Below are 18,556 nucleotides of genomic sequence, written 5' to 3'. Positions count from 1 at the left end.
CGAGAATTGTTGAAACCAGAAATATCAGATTCATTGAGAATGGTGAAATCAGTGGGAATGATAAAAATAAGAATGTAATTATTCAAGAAGTTAGAGTACAAATTACTTTAACCATAACTTTTAAGGAAATAATTATTCATTCGGTTGTTGAACTGTATAGTAACGAAGAACAATTGAATGATCAACAATTCTATGATAAGATTGTCACCAATAAATAGATTGTAGAAGAAGCATAAGGAATAACATTAAAACGATCTCTAAGAGAAAGAAGATTTGCTATATATTCTGGATGACTGTGAAAAAAAAACTTTTCTGAATTGGAGTTTAGAAAAAGGAAGTTTATATAGATCAAACTAAAGGCTTCAAATTAGAGGATAAAGAATATATGGTCTATAAACTTAAGATGCCAATATATGTACTTAAACAAACTTCCTGACAATGGTATATTAAGTTTAATGATATTATTATTTCGTTTGGTTTTAAGAAAAATACTGTTGATCGGTGTATATACCAGAAGGTTAGTGGGAGTAAGTTTATATTTCTAATTTTATATATATTGATGGTATTTTGTTTGGTAGTAGTGATCGCAATTTATTATATGAAACTAAAAGCTATCTCTAAGAACTTTGAAATGAAAGATATGGATGAGGAATCCTACGTGATAAGAATAGAAATATTCCATGATTGATCACGTGAATTTTTAGTATTGTCTCAAAAAGCATATATTGAAAGAATTCTAGAAAGATTTAGTATGGAACATTATTCAACCAGTATTGTTTCATATATAAAAGGGGATAAATTCAGCCTAATGCAATCCCAAAGAATGAATTTGGTAGAAGGTAAAGAAACGAAAAATATTCCTTATGCATATATTGTGGAGTTTGATGTATATACAAGTTGGTAAGTGATAAAGGATTATATGGTCACACTTAGGAAGACATTTTTATTAATATGTGTATAATTATTGATTCACAATTGATTATTTGTTCCTTTTGACAGGAAGAATAATATTATAAAAAGTGGAAAGTAATTTATTATTACTTTTATCTTATGAATTTTTAATTTGTAGCATGCTTTGAGGCTACAATCTACTGTTGTAGAATTTATTTTAGGACTTGAGTTATGGGTACCATTTTCAGAATGATGAAAATTTATACTGTAACTGTTGATCTTCTTGTATATATATAAAAAAATGATAGGTAAAATACTTTATCGTTAATGAAGATTTTTAGAAATAACGAGTGTCTATTGAAAATAATACATTCATTTAACAAAAAAAAAAAAAAATTAGTAGAAATACATTGAGTTGCAAAGAGGCATTGAACACCTCATAGGCTAATTTATGGTATTCATATCCTAGTGTCTATTTAGTCATGGGTTCTAAAGACTAATGATAGTTGTTGAGTTGGATATATTATTGGCTGCGTTTGAATTCCCATATCTGAAATCATAATTGAATGTTAGAATATGAATTTCAAATGTTTGAAATCATTTGTTCTTTCCCTAGTTGATATGTAGTTTTGAAGTTCAGGGTTAGGCTTCTACTGATTTCATGTCAAAAGTTGGAAAACACTCATCTTGACTATTTCCCATTTCTTAGGTACCGAAGTTCTAAAGACTACGTATTAGGTATTAACAACCATTTTTTAATGGTGGTTGATTTTGTGAACTCACCATGGGAAGAAATTAAAAGTGTCCAATATTAGGCTTACTACTAATTTTTATGGTTTACTATTTTTTAGTTTATATTATTTATAGTCTTCAGTTTCTAGAAATTATTAATAAATAAATAAATAAATAAATCAATAAAATTATTAACACATTTAATTATGTGACAATTTATGATTGACACATTTAATTATTTGACGATTTATGATTGACCAAGTGATCCGAACCTCGGAACGTCCCCTGTTTCGAGTAAGTGTAATGCTTATTGACTATGAAATTAAAAGATACAAGTGCTAGCTAGAGTTTCAGCGTAAAGACAAACATGTCAATCATATCCTCAGAGGCTTACTTTTGGTAAAAACCTGAAAACAGAATAGACTTGTCCATGATCATATCAGGGATATACTTGTATTTTGTCAAATTAGAGTTGCCAATTAACTCTGGTTATATATATTTGATTTTTGCACTCATTAAAAATATTTATGATATTTTTAATTAATTAAAGTGCTATTACTTTAATAAATAATAATAAGAATAGTTTTGGAAAAAATATTATTATTAAATCATTATTGAAATAGGTTACTAGTATTCTGGTACATGGAAGATAGTGAGTGTGTCATTTAGTGATGTATAAAACATTGTTAGTTTATTTATCATGATATTTATGATTGACTAATTTAATTACACAATCTAATTTATGGTACACATTAACGACTATTTTACTAAACCATTATGGAAGTTATCATATGGGCAAGTGAAAGTTGGGTGAAGACATGTAATATATTTCATTAATTAGTGGTTAAATAGATATCAAATTAATATTATATTATTTGGTCAACTTATACATTACTTTTTTGGTAATTAATTATTGTTTTCCTATTCATTCCTTAGTTTTGATGGAAAGTGGAATTAAAGTTACTAAAAGAAAAACTGGTCCTCTTCGTGCCTTTATAAAAGTGCATATATCTCATCAATTATTTACGCTAATGAAAACAATACGATTTCTACACGCTTTACCTATTTTTCTATTGTTTGGAGTTGCAACTTAATTCATTGTTAAAGAATCTCGACATTAGACCTTGATCTCTGCGATATTTGCAATCATAGATCGAGGTATTTATATTTAACTACTTTATTTATGCATTATATTTATTTGTGATTAGTATTTCACACGAATCATTAAAGTTTACACATCATTACTTATTCACACGAAAATTGTCTACCTTTTAATTTTTAGTTATTTCAAAATAATTTTTTATTCTATTTTTTTAATAGTCTTAATTTATTCTCTTTACGTTCAATTTACAAAATTAATTAAAATTTAAAATAAGACCTTATAAAAAAAAAGTTAAACGTTGAAAAATATTTTCCGTAATAAAAAATATTAAAAATTACAATCTTAAAATTTTCCAACCCCATATTTTTCATCCATCCGGTCATCACTTGAATATTGAATCCAAAATCTTTTTAAAATGAAATTGTCCATTTCATTATGATATCGGATATCGGATTGAGGGCTGCTATTCATTGCGAAGAAGGTCGGTGGAGTCAACTTTTACTTTTTGAAAAAAATAATAATAAAGACAACGGCCTTTCGATTAGATAACCCTAACCTAGTTTGTTGTAGGCCACACGTCAACAAAAAACCGTGACCTTTCTTCAACATCTCGCCGCGTATCCGCCACGTGCATACCCGGAGAAATGGACAGCTGTCACACCAGAGACCATCCGCTTAAAGATTAGAACGACAGCTGATTGGACAAAACACCAGAAGCGACAGCCGTGTCGCTCTCTCTCTCTCTCTCTCTCCTCCTCGTATGCACATGTCTATATGTATATGTATTTCCCCATCAACACATTTTTCTTCGCTGAGAGAGAATAATTTAAAAGAGGGTACATTAGGAGACAGAAGAGGACGAAGGAGCACAAATACGCCTCCTTTAAATTTCATTTCCACAAAATCTGCAACTTTTCTGTTCATCCAAACAAGTCTATTCAATTCTCTCGGCCAAAATATCAATTACTCCTTCTCTGATTCATACCCAAATCATAAAAATTCAAGCATTCAATTCAAAATCAATATTTTTCATTTTTCAAGCTTTCTTTTATGGTCTCTTTGACGACCCAAATCCTATTGAATATTCCCAGAGAAGCTCATTTACATGTTCCAAAGAAATCGAAATCGAAATCGATATTGAGGAACGGGTGTGGCGGGAGAAGTGGTGGGGTGGAATTGAAGTTACCGACCAGGAGAATGGCAACAGAAGTGGTGATGAAGACGACGGACGTGGCGGCGTCTACGATAATCCTGACGTCGGGGGCTAGCGGGCGCATCAACGCGCTATTCTCGCTGCGAGTGTTGAGGAGTCTGTTGATGTTGATAAATGCTTTCGTTTTGATATTGCTGTTGCCGTTCCGGAGGCGTCGCATTTCCGCTACGCCTTCTTCGGTTTCGGGTTCGATTTCGTCGCCGTCGCCGGAGAAAGGGAAGGAGGAGAAACATGGTGAGAACGCTAGTGGTGGTGGTTGTAGTCAGAGGAAAGGAGGAGGAGGAGGGAGAGGACCGGTGGTGAGGGTTCCGCCCACGATTGTGCCGTGGAAGAGCTGCAGCTCGGCGGCGGTGGTGGTGGATCAGGATGTGGCGGCCAGAAGAGCGATTGCTATTGGAAGAGTGGTTCAGGATGAGGATGACAGGGTGGTCCGGGAGTATTCAATCTTTTCAACGCATAGAAATGACACTTTGTTCACTCAATCGTGGACTCCTGTTTCAGGCAAAATCAGGTGCACTTTCTTCTTCTTCTTCTATATATTTTTTTAAATAAAAATTCCTGTTTGATAGATTCTTGAGTATTTAGGTGAAGGAGAAAAAAAGAAAGAAAATGAAGGAAAAATACTTTGTTCTGTTTGGAATAAAATTTCAAAAAGAAATGAGAGAAAATTGAAGGATTTAGTAATACTATTTTTCCAACACGATATATTTGTTAATACTATTTTTTTTTCCCTCTTCATTAATCAACCAAAGAGATTAACATTATTCTTATTTTAATTTTAATTTTAATTTATTTTTGCTTCTCTCTCATATTAGCCTTTCTTTTGTTTTCCTTCCTATTATACCAAACACAATTTGTAAGAATTTTATGTATGTATGTTTGCATTTTGTTGTTCATGGAATGGTTTAGGACATGTCAAGTTGGTTCAGTTAGATAATAGGTTGAGCAGATAATGGATCTTGCTTATTCTTTTTGTTTCTATCCTTGGTTTTTGTGTATGAAAATTACATGTCAGTCTGGTGCCTAATAATATACTGCAACTTTTGTTCTCATTTAATATTTTTATGGTGATGCACATAATTGGTTGAACATCCCAAACTGCAGAATTTTAAAATATGCCCTACAGCATATTCTCAATCATTCATTTCAGCACTGTTGCTCATCGATGAATACTTATATTTTCTAGATTGAACCCAATATGTTATGATTTTATCACCTCTGTAATTCCCCGTAGCTGGACTGCACCCCAAGAAAATTGCAGTTACCTAAGTAATTACCTTCTTATGGGGGTGGCGACAATGTCGTTTGTTACCGGCAGTAGAATGTAGTGTTGGTGGAATGCATATAGGATTAGGCAGAGAATTCACCTCACTTTGTGCAAATGTAAAGAATATGACAATGTTGGCAGTGATATGCTTTATTCCAGGCTGTGTCAGGAATAATTGGCACACAATTTTAACAAGTCAGAGCTTTGAAGAAAAGATCTGACATGTGGGGATGGCTTCAGCTATCATTCCATTATTTTTTAGCATGGAAGATAGAAGATATTGCTCCATCAAGTTCCATTTGGATTTTCCAGTTCTCTAGCATCTGTCATTTTATTGATGGAATTAAAATCATTTTATTAACTAATAAAATTGGTTTGAAGTTACAATGTATAGTTGGGACCACTTTATATGAAATGTAATACAGTTTAATTATTAAAAAATAAAATATTATGCAAACCGGGGGATGGATATCATTTTTGTGGTCCATTTCCTAACTGGTTTATGACTCACCTGCAAGGTAACACAGCAGTAATGAAGAATAATTTTCAAAGGCTAGGGTGTATCTGTAGGTTAGGTATTTAAGTAAAGTAAGCACAGAGCAGGAAATCACTTGGTTTCAGCTAATTTTGATTCTGCCGGGTCAGAATCGATGAAACCAAGCCCAACTTACCTCCTGTCTGAATTAATATGTTATGATTTATCATAAAAGAATAAAAAAAATATGGATATGTATAAATAAAATAGTAATGTATAATAATAATTTACTACTACGTATTTGATAATGAGGCTGGATTTGACCCTGAGCAAACTAAATTGAGCCAAATTGAAATGATGTTCTAATGAAGGTTATTGGGTTTGGGTTAACTTTTTCAGCTATGTTTAGATACGATCTGTTGACCTTTAACAATTGCCTTCTTCATATGAGTTGGAATAGTTAAATTTTTTGAAAGTGGATATGGTTAAGAAGTGTGAGAACATGCCACTTTCTATGTTCAATATCTTAATTCTGATTTGGAAATGAAAAGCAGGCAATTTTGGAGTTAGTCATGTTTTTAGTTTGACATATGATTTTTTAATGAATAAATAAGTTCAGAAGTACCATGCGTGTCTATGGTGATTTCCAAATAATAGAACAAAGCATCAGGTTTAGTTCAAAATAGCTTGCTCTGTTTTTGCAGTTTCTACATTTAGAAAGGGCAATACGAATGAGGTGATGTGATTACATTCAGCTACTAGAATTTCACTTTGTCTTCTAATTCTAGTTTAGTTAGGTCCTATTTTTGCTAATGTCTTAATTCTCGAAAATATATCTTCTTACTAAAACCAAAAGGGAAATAAAATTGAGAAGAGAAGAAAGTGGGAAGCAGAAACCGAACTTGTTATGAAGCTAGATATAAGCAGTCATATTGAAAAAAATAAGTGGTATAACAATGGTACAACGTAGGATTGTATTCAGTTCTAGCTCTACTTGTCATGATGCCCGTGCATTATCTCTGATATAGATTTAGCTATCTATTTCAATTCTAAGAAGAACTTGTTAAATATATCAATCAATTACACAGGAGATGACTTTATAAATGATTGGCTCTTTAATAATTTGTGTAGTTCACAGTGGAATCCAATATGGAATTCATGACAACAACTTAACTACGTATTATTTCTTTTAACATAATAATTTTAGCGTTTTTGTTTCTGAAACTTCTACATGGATGATTAATTTATTGGGAAAGTGCATCTAGGTGTTGATCTCCCTCAACCTTAATTTCCTGGATGCATATGTGCGCTTGAAATGTGTTCCAAAGTTACATAGGGCTACATCATGTGTTACATAACAGTTTATTCTATAAGATTTTTTTATATAAAGTTACTACTAGCTTATAATTAGAATTTTTGAAAAAAAAAAAATGGGACATAATGTTGGGTGGCTAAAAACAACATCTTTATAAAATTAGTGTTGTCCAAATGAAAATGAGGAGATGGATTGTGGTAAGATAAGAAAGGATAATGATGAGATTTGTGGCAAGATAAGAAAGGATAAAATTAGAAATGAATACATGCATTAAGCAGTTGAAGTGACACCAATTGCAAATGAAATGAAAGAAATCGACTAAAATAATTTGACTGTGTGAGACAAAGATTCAAGAGTGATGGGATCCATGCAGAAAATTATAGGGAGAAAAGGCAGAGTAAAACTAACATGGATTGAGATAGTAAAGAAAGATATAACAGTATGTAGTTTGACTAAGGTTATTGTTTTAGAGAAAAATGGCGACTCAATGTAGTGGTTAAAAGTATTTGTTGAGTTAAGCTAAGTTGAGTTGGGATGTGGTGCAAACGAGTTCGATTACTCACTTGATGTGAGAAGTAGGAACTCTTTCTCTGCAATCAAATTTGGACTTTTTTCTTACATCATCACATGTGTGTCCGATGTGGATTCATGTATCAGATACATGTCTTGTACTCAAACCTGTATCAGAATCTGGTAAGACAAAATAACATAATAGTTTATTCTTCTATTTCGCAAGTGCAAACTTCAAGTTGAATTTTTCATTTCCAATTTTTTTCTACTACTCTATATATATTTTATGAGACTGTTTGGTAATTGTAAGGAAGGTTGGTTTTATATTCATTGACCACTGGTAGAACTAGATTGGTTAGAGAACATGTCATGGTGTAGAAAGAATTGCATTTTATTGCTGCTGATAATGATATGTTTTCTGTGTTTCTGATCTTAAAATTAATTCTTTTTACATTTAAATTTCCTTATGTTGTTTTTGAAGCTTCAAAATTCCCATTGGGATCTGCTGCTGATGATACTAATCTATTTTGTGCAGGGGACTGGTTGTAATTTTGCATGGCCTGAATGAACACAGGTTGGTAATATGTGCTTTCCTCTCAAATGTACTGTCATGTTAAGTTAAATATGTAACTTGTTTTATTGCTAAAGAGATATGCAACTTTTATAACAGTGACAGATACAGTGATTTTTCAAAGCAGCTGACTGAAAATGGATTCAAGGTTTATGGAATGGACTGGATTGGTAAGTTGAAAAATGTTCAATGCTGATTATTGAGTTTTGACTTCCTACTGAGCCAGGATTCTTCTACATGCTTTCTTGAAAATATTGTGTATATCATAATATTTATTGTCTCAGCTCTCTTTTCTTTTTTGTTTTTAAGTGTTTCTTTTTCGGTAATTGGTGATCCGCACATATGGATATATAATTTGCGGTTTGGTTCACAAACATTTGGTGCTCAAGATTATCATACGAAGCACTTGACATTATGTTTCAAGCTCCTTGTCTGAGCGTTTAAGTGATTAATTTGGATGCATTATTTTCATGATGGACTTGAAGTGCCTCTTACGCAGTCAAAGATGCTATCAAGAGCATAGTATTCTTAAGAAAATAACATAGAATGCTGTCCAATGCATTTCTGCTAGCTATCTTAACCTAGTTCCCATAAATCTAGTCTGAGGACGAGGCTTAGCTGTTAAAACTCATTTTTTGGAGACACTGGCTTGTTACTCTTTATATTATTTCAGAGTATCACAGTTCAAACATGCTTCTATATGTGGATGTTGCAGGGATTGAACATTCCAATTTGTATGCCCTTGATGGAAAAAAGTAACATGCGAAGTTCCTTAATAAGTGAGCTTATTATTTTAGTCTTTGAAGACTATGTAAAAGAGAATGAGAAATCTTAAGCCTCTAGACATTCTTTCTTTTTACAAGTTGAGAAACAAGAATCCAGAATTAAAGTGTGTTTGCCTGGAATTTTCATTTTCCTTTGTATCTGAAAATTGGTTGACTCTCTGTGTCCTTTTCAGATTTGAAATGTTAAACAATGCAAATTAATTGTCTAATATGAACTTGTTTATAGGTGCATGCTAGTGCAGGCCTCTTGACTAATTCTGCAGAAATCAGCATAACTGGTTCAAGGTCTGACCTCACTCCTCAAGTGGGAGATATTTAAATATATAATTTGAGAACCATACTTTCCAAGAAGGGAAGAAGAAATAAACTTTGTGAATCACTTACGTTGAAGGGTACAAATATGAGGATTTTAATGCCTTGAAAATTGATTTTGCTAATATGACCTGAATTTGCTTGTGCTATGTCGGGTTCTCATCCTTATTTGTGATGTTCCATCCCTAATTTTCTGCTTACAAAAATTAATTTTTTTCTTAACAAACTAATTCTTCCTCATATTTTAGGACATGGTGGAAGTGATGGACTGCATGCATATGTTCATTCTCTTGATGATGCTGTTACTGATACGGTATGCTTTAAGGTTCATTCAAGAGATGCAGATGCTTTTTACTTGTTACAATTATATCTCGGGTACAGATTAGTTGTATTTACTCATTTTCCGTCAAATTAATGCAGAAATTATTCCTTGAGAAGGTTTTAGCTGAGAATCCAGGGCTTCCATGTTTTTGCTTTGCACACTCGACTGGTGCAGCTATAGTCCTCAAGGTGAGGCTGGTTTGACATGTTGCGTTTCTTGCAGTTCTACTCAGCTTGACTTTGCATTTGTTAAACATTTGATTTCTGCTTCATATGAACATTTGCAGGCTGTACTTGATCCAAAGATTGAAGGTTGCATAGCAGGTGTTGTACTGACTTCACCTGCTGTAGGAGTTCAGCCATCACATCCAATTTTTGCGGTAAGGATACTTCTATGATCACGTTGTCTATTTTGTTATTGTTTTAAAAGCTTTTGAGTTGAGAAAATATAAGTACGGCATATCTCTGATTACAAAATGAATCAGGACATGTATAAATTTTAATTATGTGGTTAGCAAGGTGAATGTAAATTTTTTTGTGTGTTAGGTACTCGCCCCCATTTTCTCGTTCTTGTTGCCAAAATATCAATTCAGTGCTGCCAACAAGAAGGGCTCGATAGTTTCCCGGGACCCACAAGCGCTCCTGGACAAATATTCTGACCCGCTTGTATATACGGGATCCATCAGGATAAGGACTGGTTATGAGATTCTTCGAATCTCATCCTACTTGCAGCAGAATCTAAGCAGATTTAGAATCCCCTTTCTAGTTCTCCATGGCACTGCTGATACTGTAACTGATCCGAAAGCTACCCAAAGACTATATGAAGAGGCCTCTTCAGTAGACAAAACCATCAAATTGTTCGAAGGATTGTTACACGATTTACTCTTTGAACCTGAACGAGAAGAAGTTGCGAAGGACATCATCGATTGGTTGAATTGTAGGGTAAAAGGTTAGGCGGTGCATGGAGGGAAGAAAAATGTCTTATCGCAGGAGCTTAGCTGTGGATTGCTGCTTGCAGTTTGTTCCAGTTGCAGATGAGAAAAAAAGTTGTGTAGCTCAATAAAATTCAATGATTGAATGACTCAAGTGTTGAAATTAACCTGGCACCACTGGATTTTCATATATTGCAAAACTACATTCGGAGTTCTAACGAGCCCTGTAAACTATGTTTATGGTCATGTTGCTTTGATGTTCTAGGGCATATTCATCATACCCAGACTGTAAAAATGCAGGTTGGGTAGGGTGGGACAGTTGCTGCCTGTTTGGATCTAAAATTGATAATAGAATGACCGTTGCTTGCTTGTGATTTTATAATTGATTTTATGCTTCGTCAAGCTATATATTCCTGGCTAAAGTTGTATCTTGCTGGGGTGATGATTTCAACTTTAATTCAAGAGGTTGATTTGATACTCTCGAACACAATTTAAGGTTTTGTACAAATCTTAGGCTATATAATCTAATAAGAACCCTGTTTGTATATGAATTTTGTAGATAGTGCATTTTCATTTATTTTTATTTTATTTTTTATTTTTTATTTTTCTTGTTCTTGTCTCTGGAAATGGCATTGATAACAAAACACTCATTCGTTTATGTAGAAAAGTGAACTCTTCACTTCTCACATTAAAATATCTCCTTTGCTGGATTGGATACTTTGGTAGGTTGAGAAACCATAGCAATTTAGTGCTAGATTATGATGGAAGTCTATTATAATTCTTTATCTAGAGGTTATATAAGATATGTTGGATTCTGTTTGCCCACTAAAATAAAAATTTAGTTCAACCACATGACGTGAGCCGATTGGAGAAGGAATTAATTCAAAAAAAACATAACAGTAGAGGATTATAACTCTTAGACTCAAAGACTGTATAACAAATGCCAAGCAAGCAGGAGTCGTCTATTGTATTGTGATGAGTTTATTATACGACTTGTGTGGGATAAAAATCAGCAAAAGAAATTCATTTTATTAAGAAGTACTGTGTATTATTTATTTATTTCCTGGCAACCAAAACACCGTTACATAACAAGATTACATAAGTCTTTCTTGACTGCTGCAAGAATATCAACCATGATATTAGCCGGGCCAACAGAACTTCCTCGACAGCATATAATCGAAAACAAAGCAAGATGAAGCCAACCCATTACCACCATGAGAACACAGAGGAAGGGAATCTCAAGGAGAGATGAGGAGGAATCAAGAAGGGCAGCCATCACCTCCTTCGCGTCGCTTACAAACCAGCCTCCTTAACAGCAAGAGTGATGCTCTCAAGAGCTCCAAATATTTCCCCTTCTCCTCTGGCCAAGTTTTGCACTAGACCACCAATATCCACTGGACCTTTCACCATACCCATCCAAGGCGGTTTCCAAACTTGAGGCATTACAAGCAGCAAAAATCCGCCAGAAAATTGCGCACATTGGAAGTTAGCATCAAGAGCGTTCCAATACCCATTACGTATTTTTCAAATCCACCAGATGGTCCCCTACTGTATCTTCACACAATGGGTGAATAAGTTACAGAACCCACTAGAGAATTGGGCTCAATAGTGTCAACCCAATCAGTCATTGGGTTAATATTTTCAACTTGGGCGAAAGCCCACCGTTTGAATGGATACAAAAATCAATAGTGTGACAATAGCGTGAACCATAAGGCCCAATATCCAGTGGCCCATCAATCCCATACTAGAACCTTCCAGCAGTATGTGGTCCAAAAAGTGAGCATCAGATGCACCAGACGTGCAACGTGAAGTATAGAGAAGAATAAGTATAGACAAATTTATATGTATTTAAACTCAAATAGTGAAGTTTTGAATTTAAATTACAAAGAAGTTTCAAGTTTCAACTGCCAAACAACTACTTCCAACTAACTAAAAGCTCAACTATAAATAACGTTGAAGGAGGCCTGTGTAAAAGGTGCCCGACCAAACGAAATTTGCATTTAATTACACAATGTAATTCTTCCTTTTACTGCTTTAATTACACAATGTAATTCTTCCTTTTACTAGGAGTAGGAGTAGGAGTAGGAGTAGATTAAAACTCTTATTCTTGTTCGTTTTTTATAAGACTAATACTTTTTATTTTGTAAGTTTTCTTTGAATAGATAGACATTTGGGCAATTCGCTTTGTTCCCTCCATTCGTTCCAAAATTCAGAATTGAAGAATGCTTGAACAGTACGTGTTGTTCTTTTTTTCTCATTCCAGAAGAATGCTTGAACAATACGTGTTGTTCTTTTTTTCTCGTTCCAGCCCCTGTTTGTCATAAGTCCTCTTTATTGATGTGCCAAAGACCCTGAAGGAAGAGGTCATCCTACCTTCCAACAATCGCCTATTTCTCATTGAGGATCGATCTGTTGATCGTGTCGCATTCAAAGATAGTTTGGCATTCAACTGTTTGGGTCTAATTAGACCCTGGTACACCCTAGAAAATTTAAGCTAAATAATTTATTTTTTTTCTTAGTTGGTACTCATACACACTTGTCTTTTCTGAGACTTGAACTCCTGACCTCCCTTTGAAAAGTAAAAGGCTGATACCGCTAGGTCACTGACCCGTTGGTCAAACAATTTAGCACGCCTAGTGGGACACCAAAAATGTCGAAAATCAAAGGTGCTAAAAATCAGAAGCTATGATACCCCCAATTTTAGAGACATGGGTTGATCAGGTCCATGCCTAAAATCAAGATATATCAAACAATTAATAATAAACAAACACAAAATACAAGAGTAATAATAATAAAATAAATAAATAAAGCTAAAATGGAAAACTAAAATAGTAATTAAATTGTGAAAATTCTCTGATACCATAATCTCCAATGAAATCACATCATAATAATAAATCTCCAGCGTACAACTCAGGAATCCAAATATCATTGACCCCTAAATAAACTAATTCCATAACTGAAATAATAATATCTAAGTTTAAACATTTAATAAACCAGATAATATCCTATGTCGTCAAATCTGGAAGAATGAATAAGAATGTCTCTGATTAGCACAAACAATCTCTAGGTCTGGAACTGACGTGGACTTAAAAAATAAATTGTGGGTTAGACCTATGAGCAAGCCCTCTTTACTACGACCCAATCAGAAAACCAATAATCAATACACCCCTAACTAAATTCATGCAATAGCTATATAGTCGATATATATACACACATAATAAGATGCTCACTGACATATAGGGCAATCTCAACTGGATAGTGGGTATCTCATGAAAAATCGCACACAATGTGGTCAAAAGTCTCCCTCTACTAGGGCACACACATCTCCTATACCTAGTTACTAATCTTTCCGGTAGTATACACCTTAGACCTAACAACTGATCCCGAGGCCACAAATCAACTCGTATAAGAGCATATATAAATATATATATCATCTTCAATAAGCAAAGCCATATCTAACAGTGGCATAAGTAGTGTGTCTTGACTTATTAGTCAGCCCACCTACATATCAAATCGTCAAATCATATCTAACAATGGTATAAAATATCATGGAACCTAGCTTATTAGCTATCTTAATGATCTCATTACACACAACCATTAATCTTGTAATGTTTCTCATTTTTGTATTTTTCATTTTTTAGGAATTTTTCAATTTTTTTGGATTATTTTCGTTTTCGCCTCACCGTGGGGTGTGCCGGGTGATTTTCGAGGGTTGGTTGGGGCATTTCTTCAAGTCCGGGACTCTTAGAAATCCATTGTTAGCTATTTCGGCTACTTTCAATTTTTAAGGCTTGGAGGTCCCAGGACGGGACCCGCAACCGGATTTGTCATGCACGGGGATTATTTTTTGGGGCCGTCATATTTCTTGCATCATTGTTTAGTGCATGTTTATATGGCTAAGTGGTTATTTAATTGTTGTGGCATATGTGTATGTGTATATATTTATATAAAAGACAAAAGAGATATTTTATGTTAGGTGGACACCACATATACATTGGTCATTACAACGACCACATGGTTATTACCTGACCATTTTTCTTTCTTTCTTCTTGCACCATTTCTCTCTTTCTCTGTAACTTTTTTTTTTTTTTTCTTCTCCAAATTTAAGCTTAGATCTACTCCTCTCTATTGAGAATTTGACTTTGCCACTGAAGGCAAAGTTAATGAGCACGATGAGAGCTTTACTTTGATCGGAGCCGATCTTCAATTGGGCCACTTTGGATTTTTGGTTTTTGGGCATAAATTGGGGATTTTCTTCATTTTTGAGGTAGGGGGCTTCTAAGATTCATTTTCTTTGGATTTTTGTGAATTATCTCTTTTGTGATAGTATCCTTGCATGTTAAATTGTAAGTTTACTTCATTGTTATTAAAAATTTTCTGTGTGAGAAGCATGACAAGGTGACTTATGTGTTAAATGTATTTTTTTTTTTCCTGAATTGTGTTAAATGTATTGAATTACATGCTTAGATGGTTTATTGTGGAGATGTGTGCTTAGTTGATTGATTTACATATTTTATTTGCTTATGAGGCCATGATTGATAAATTGAGAATGTGGTATTGTGTATAGGTTTTCTTCTCAAAGCATGCAAGCATGATATAGGTGAAATGTATGAAAATGTATATTTGACATGGCATTAGAAGAGCATGAAGCATTCATATATGGCATTGGGCAAGAAATGGGAAAAGTTATTTTTGAAAAGAAAAGAAATTGATTTAGGGAAAAAGTTTTGAAAAGTGGGTTGCGAAAACCTGGACGCCTAGGAATTGCCTATGGGTATGTAGCGTTAATGTGACCTAAAGGGGACTAGGGAGGGGACCCTAGCGTGGTTGAGCTACCTAGGCCCCTAAATGACGCCTTGAAGTTGTTATGTGGTCAAGGATAGCTAGCCAATCCTTCTCTCGAGGAGCCATGAAGCTGCCATGGGCGGGTTGTATTAACGGTTTGGAATGGATAAACGGAAAAGACTTGGAAATGGGGAGCGACATTAGCATATCATTGTATCCCATTGGCATGACATTGTGTATATATGGTTGGATTGACAGTATTATTGTCATGTTTCCCCTCTAAAATAGTATGATCCCGTACTCTCATCTTCTATGCTTTGTTTGGATTCACGGGATCATTAAGAGGTGTTTCTTAGGCACCTCCTATTGAGCCGTTGTGCTCACTCCTTCATTATTATTTTTAGATCACGGGAAGGAAGTGGCTGACAGCGCTCCTCCACAAGCTTTAGGTGGATAATAATCAAATCCTATTTTTTTTTTTCTTTTCTATAAGCTTAGGTGGATTAGTGGACTGTTTTTGAGAGACATAATCCAAATGCCATATGTTTCGTGCCAGCACACGAGGGTTTGCCTGAATATAATGTTATGGCTAAGCTTTGCCCATACCTTGGCTTATTGCGGCATGACTCTAATGCCAACTGTAATGGGTCAGGTGCTTCGTAGTTTGACCCAAAAGCTTAATATATTAGGCGGTGTTAACACCCAACCTATATATATCCATTTCACTCCTTATCTGAATTTGATATGGAACACCTTTAACATTTTCCCCCACCTAAACTCACAAGACCCTCGTTACAGTCAGGCTACCCTGCCTAGCTGGGGTGGCACACCTAGACACCTCTGGGTCGGGCGCTTGGCATGACACTAGATCAGTGACTGCGCTTGGGTCTAATACCAACTGTTATAGGGTCAATTCTAACACATAAATTTTTAATGTTACAAGGGGGGACTTGTCTTACATCGGATTTGGATGGGGAAGTGATTGGGTATATATAAGTTGGGTATTAGTCACATCTAATATCTTAAGCTTTTGGGTCAAACTGCGAAGCACTCGGCCATTATAGTTGGTATCGAAGGCAGAGCTAATTCTTGATCCTGTATCATGCCAAGTGCCTAGTAAGGGGGCGTCCGGGTCTTCACTATAGGGAGGCAAAATGTCTCGACCGCAACAAGGACGTTGCGAGTTCAGATAGGAGAGAATGTTATAAGGAAAAACTTATCCCACATGGAATCTTAATGGGGAAGTAATTAGATATATGTTAGGTGTTAACCCCACCTAATAACTTAAACTTTTGGGTTGAATTACGAAACATCCAACTCAATGCACCTTGTCTCCTATTATACTTAATTTTTTAAAGATCATTTTACTTACTTCTTCCACGTGAGTTTTTGGTCAGCCTATCTGTATCTTACCTTCTATGTAAATAGATTTACCTTTTCTTACCAAAGCATCCATAGGTCTCGATTATAAATAACCACACTATATAAATCCCTTTTTTTTCGCCCACACCCCCCCCCCCCCCCCCCCGCGCGCGCGCGCGCGCGCCAATAGGCACTACTACTACTTTGTTCCTCACATGTTAATTATTAATCATATATTTCCTAGTAACTTCTATTATCATCATCATAAAATTCTCATTTACGTTGAAGTGTTGTTCTTGTTTGAGTAACTTCATATTTCCAAGAACACTTGTCTTGGCACTTGTTAATTTCAGATTTATTTTGGTACAAACTTACGTGAAGATAAATGGAGGCCATGGAGCTAGGAAATGACAAAATCTTCAATACTTATATTGTTAATTTCTTTCTAGGCCGAATTCAGCCCAAATAACAAACCTAGGCCAGGGAGCTAGGAAATTACAAAGAGTAGTGATAGAGAAACCGAAACTTTTTATCGAAAAAATCACCGGACTTGCCACATCAGACTCGTTATGTGTGAAGTAATTACGTATCATCTATTTTACTTTATCTCCCCACTTTCCCTTTTTCTCTCTCTATCTCTTTGTTTCACTCTCTTCTCTTGATTTGGATCATTTGGTTATTCGTTTGCTTCATTAATTATTCTCACATTTCCTCTCTCTCTCAAAATCTGAGTTTCCATTACAAGAGACATTTATTCTCTTACAGAATGAAAATATACTTGAAAAATAAACCAATTTTTTTATTTAAAAAAAAAAAAAAAAACTAACCAAGAGAAGAGAAACAGATGAATCTTCTTAAAGTTTTGGGATATAAAATCCAAAGTTTCCATATCTTCCCTTGTGCTCATCTTTGAAAGCCAGGTCTAACGCTATAAATCCATATTCGTGATGAAAAAACATTCACCCATACTCTTACGCAACACTGTTTCATCCCAGCAGCTCTTAACTGTGTCTGATGCCTTTAGAGCAGTTAGACAACTTTCCTAGCGTAGGGCACCACAAGCCAACTCGTTCCTTCCATAAGAGCTAGCCCCTTACGGAATTAATGTTCCATCTTCAGGTAAAGTTGTAATCCTTTGTTTTCTTTGTACGAAAATCCTTCACTGCTTGTGTACGCCAAAAAAAAATTTCCCTTTTGTTCTTTTTTTTATTTTTTTGTTTATGTACATGTTATTTTGGAAGAAATTTTAATGTTTTATTTTTTTAACCTTCAATTTTGAGAAATTAAAACCGTAATAGAACCAGAATCTAGAAAGGGAAGAGCCAAGAAGGGAAGCGAGAAAAGAGGAGAGAGAAACGAAGAGTAATAGAGGAGAGAGAATAACCTGACGTGGATAAGCCACGTTAAATTCGACCTATAATTCGGGTGTTTGGTCGGTTCTCATAACATTTTCCAATGACAGAAGCTTCAATGCCTATATAGGAAATTTCTTTCTGGGCCGAATTCGGCCCAAATAACAAAACTCATTGAAACTGTATCGAAAGTGGTCCTAAAAATTGCATTGTTCACAAATCATGCCTTCAGTCTGATTGGGATGCTTCAAGAAGAAGAGAGCAATTGACATATGGTTTTGGATGCTAATTAATTCATGAAGTCAAGCTTGGCATGTGGGAAAATTTTGGACATAGAAGATTGCCAAGTTCGTGCATATCACCACAGCAAATGACAGCTCCATTTTCCACTCAAATTACATGCTCACAAGGTTCGATTTGGCTTAGAATCAAACGGTCCTAGCGATTCTACAAATATCAGAAACCGAACCAAATTGTTAAATCAATAGAGACAATCCGAACTGTAAACGATCGGTTTAGTTCGGGTACGGTAAAAAAATAAAATTGCATATTTGTAATATATATATACCAAGGGTCCTGTTGTCCAATGTATCTCCTCTACCTCCCAAAGTGGATGGTGAAAGTTCGAGTC

At 34.7% G+C, this 18,556-nt stretch overlaps 1 protein-coding gene across 1 annotated transcript; it reads left to right on the top strand.

Annotated features, from left to right (window-relative positions):
• Positions 1 to 3,518: 3,518 nt before the first annotated feature.
• Positions 3,519 to 10,808, top strand: LOC132282634 (uncharacterized). The gene is made up of 7 exons (XM_059784376.1): positions 3,519 to 4,449; positions 8,041 to 8,079; positions 8,176 to 8,246; positions 9,422 to 9,486; positions 9,594 to 9,683; positions 9,782 to 9,874; positions 10,041 to 10,808. The coding sequence occupies exons 1-7, from the start codon at positions 3,776 to 3,778 to the stop codon at positions 10,446 to 10,448; spliced, it is 1,440 nt and encodes a 479-aa protein (XP_059640359.1). The 5' UTR covers positions 3,519 to 3,775; the 3' UTR covers positions 10,449 to 10,808.
• Positions 10,809 to 18,556: the final 7,748 nt, after the last annotated feature.

Source organism: Cornus florida, unplaced genomic scaffold (assembly GCF_030987335.1).
Source record: "Cornus florida cultivar Cherokee Brave unplaced genomic scaffold, ASM3098733v1 CherokeeBrave_3.0.0_Hap2_Chr11, whole genome shotgun sequence".
NCBI classification, from domain to species: Eukaryota; Viridiplantae; Streptophyta; class Magnoliopsida; order Cornales; family Cornaceae; genus Cornus; species Cornus florida.
Note: the sequence above shows the minus strand (reverse complement) of the source record. Positions and strands in the feature narration are given on the sequence as shown.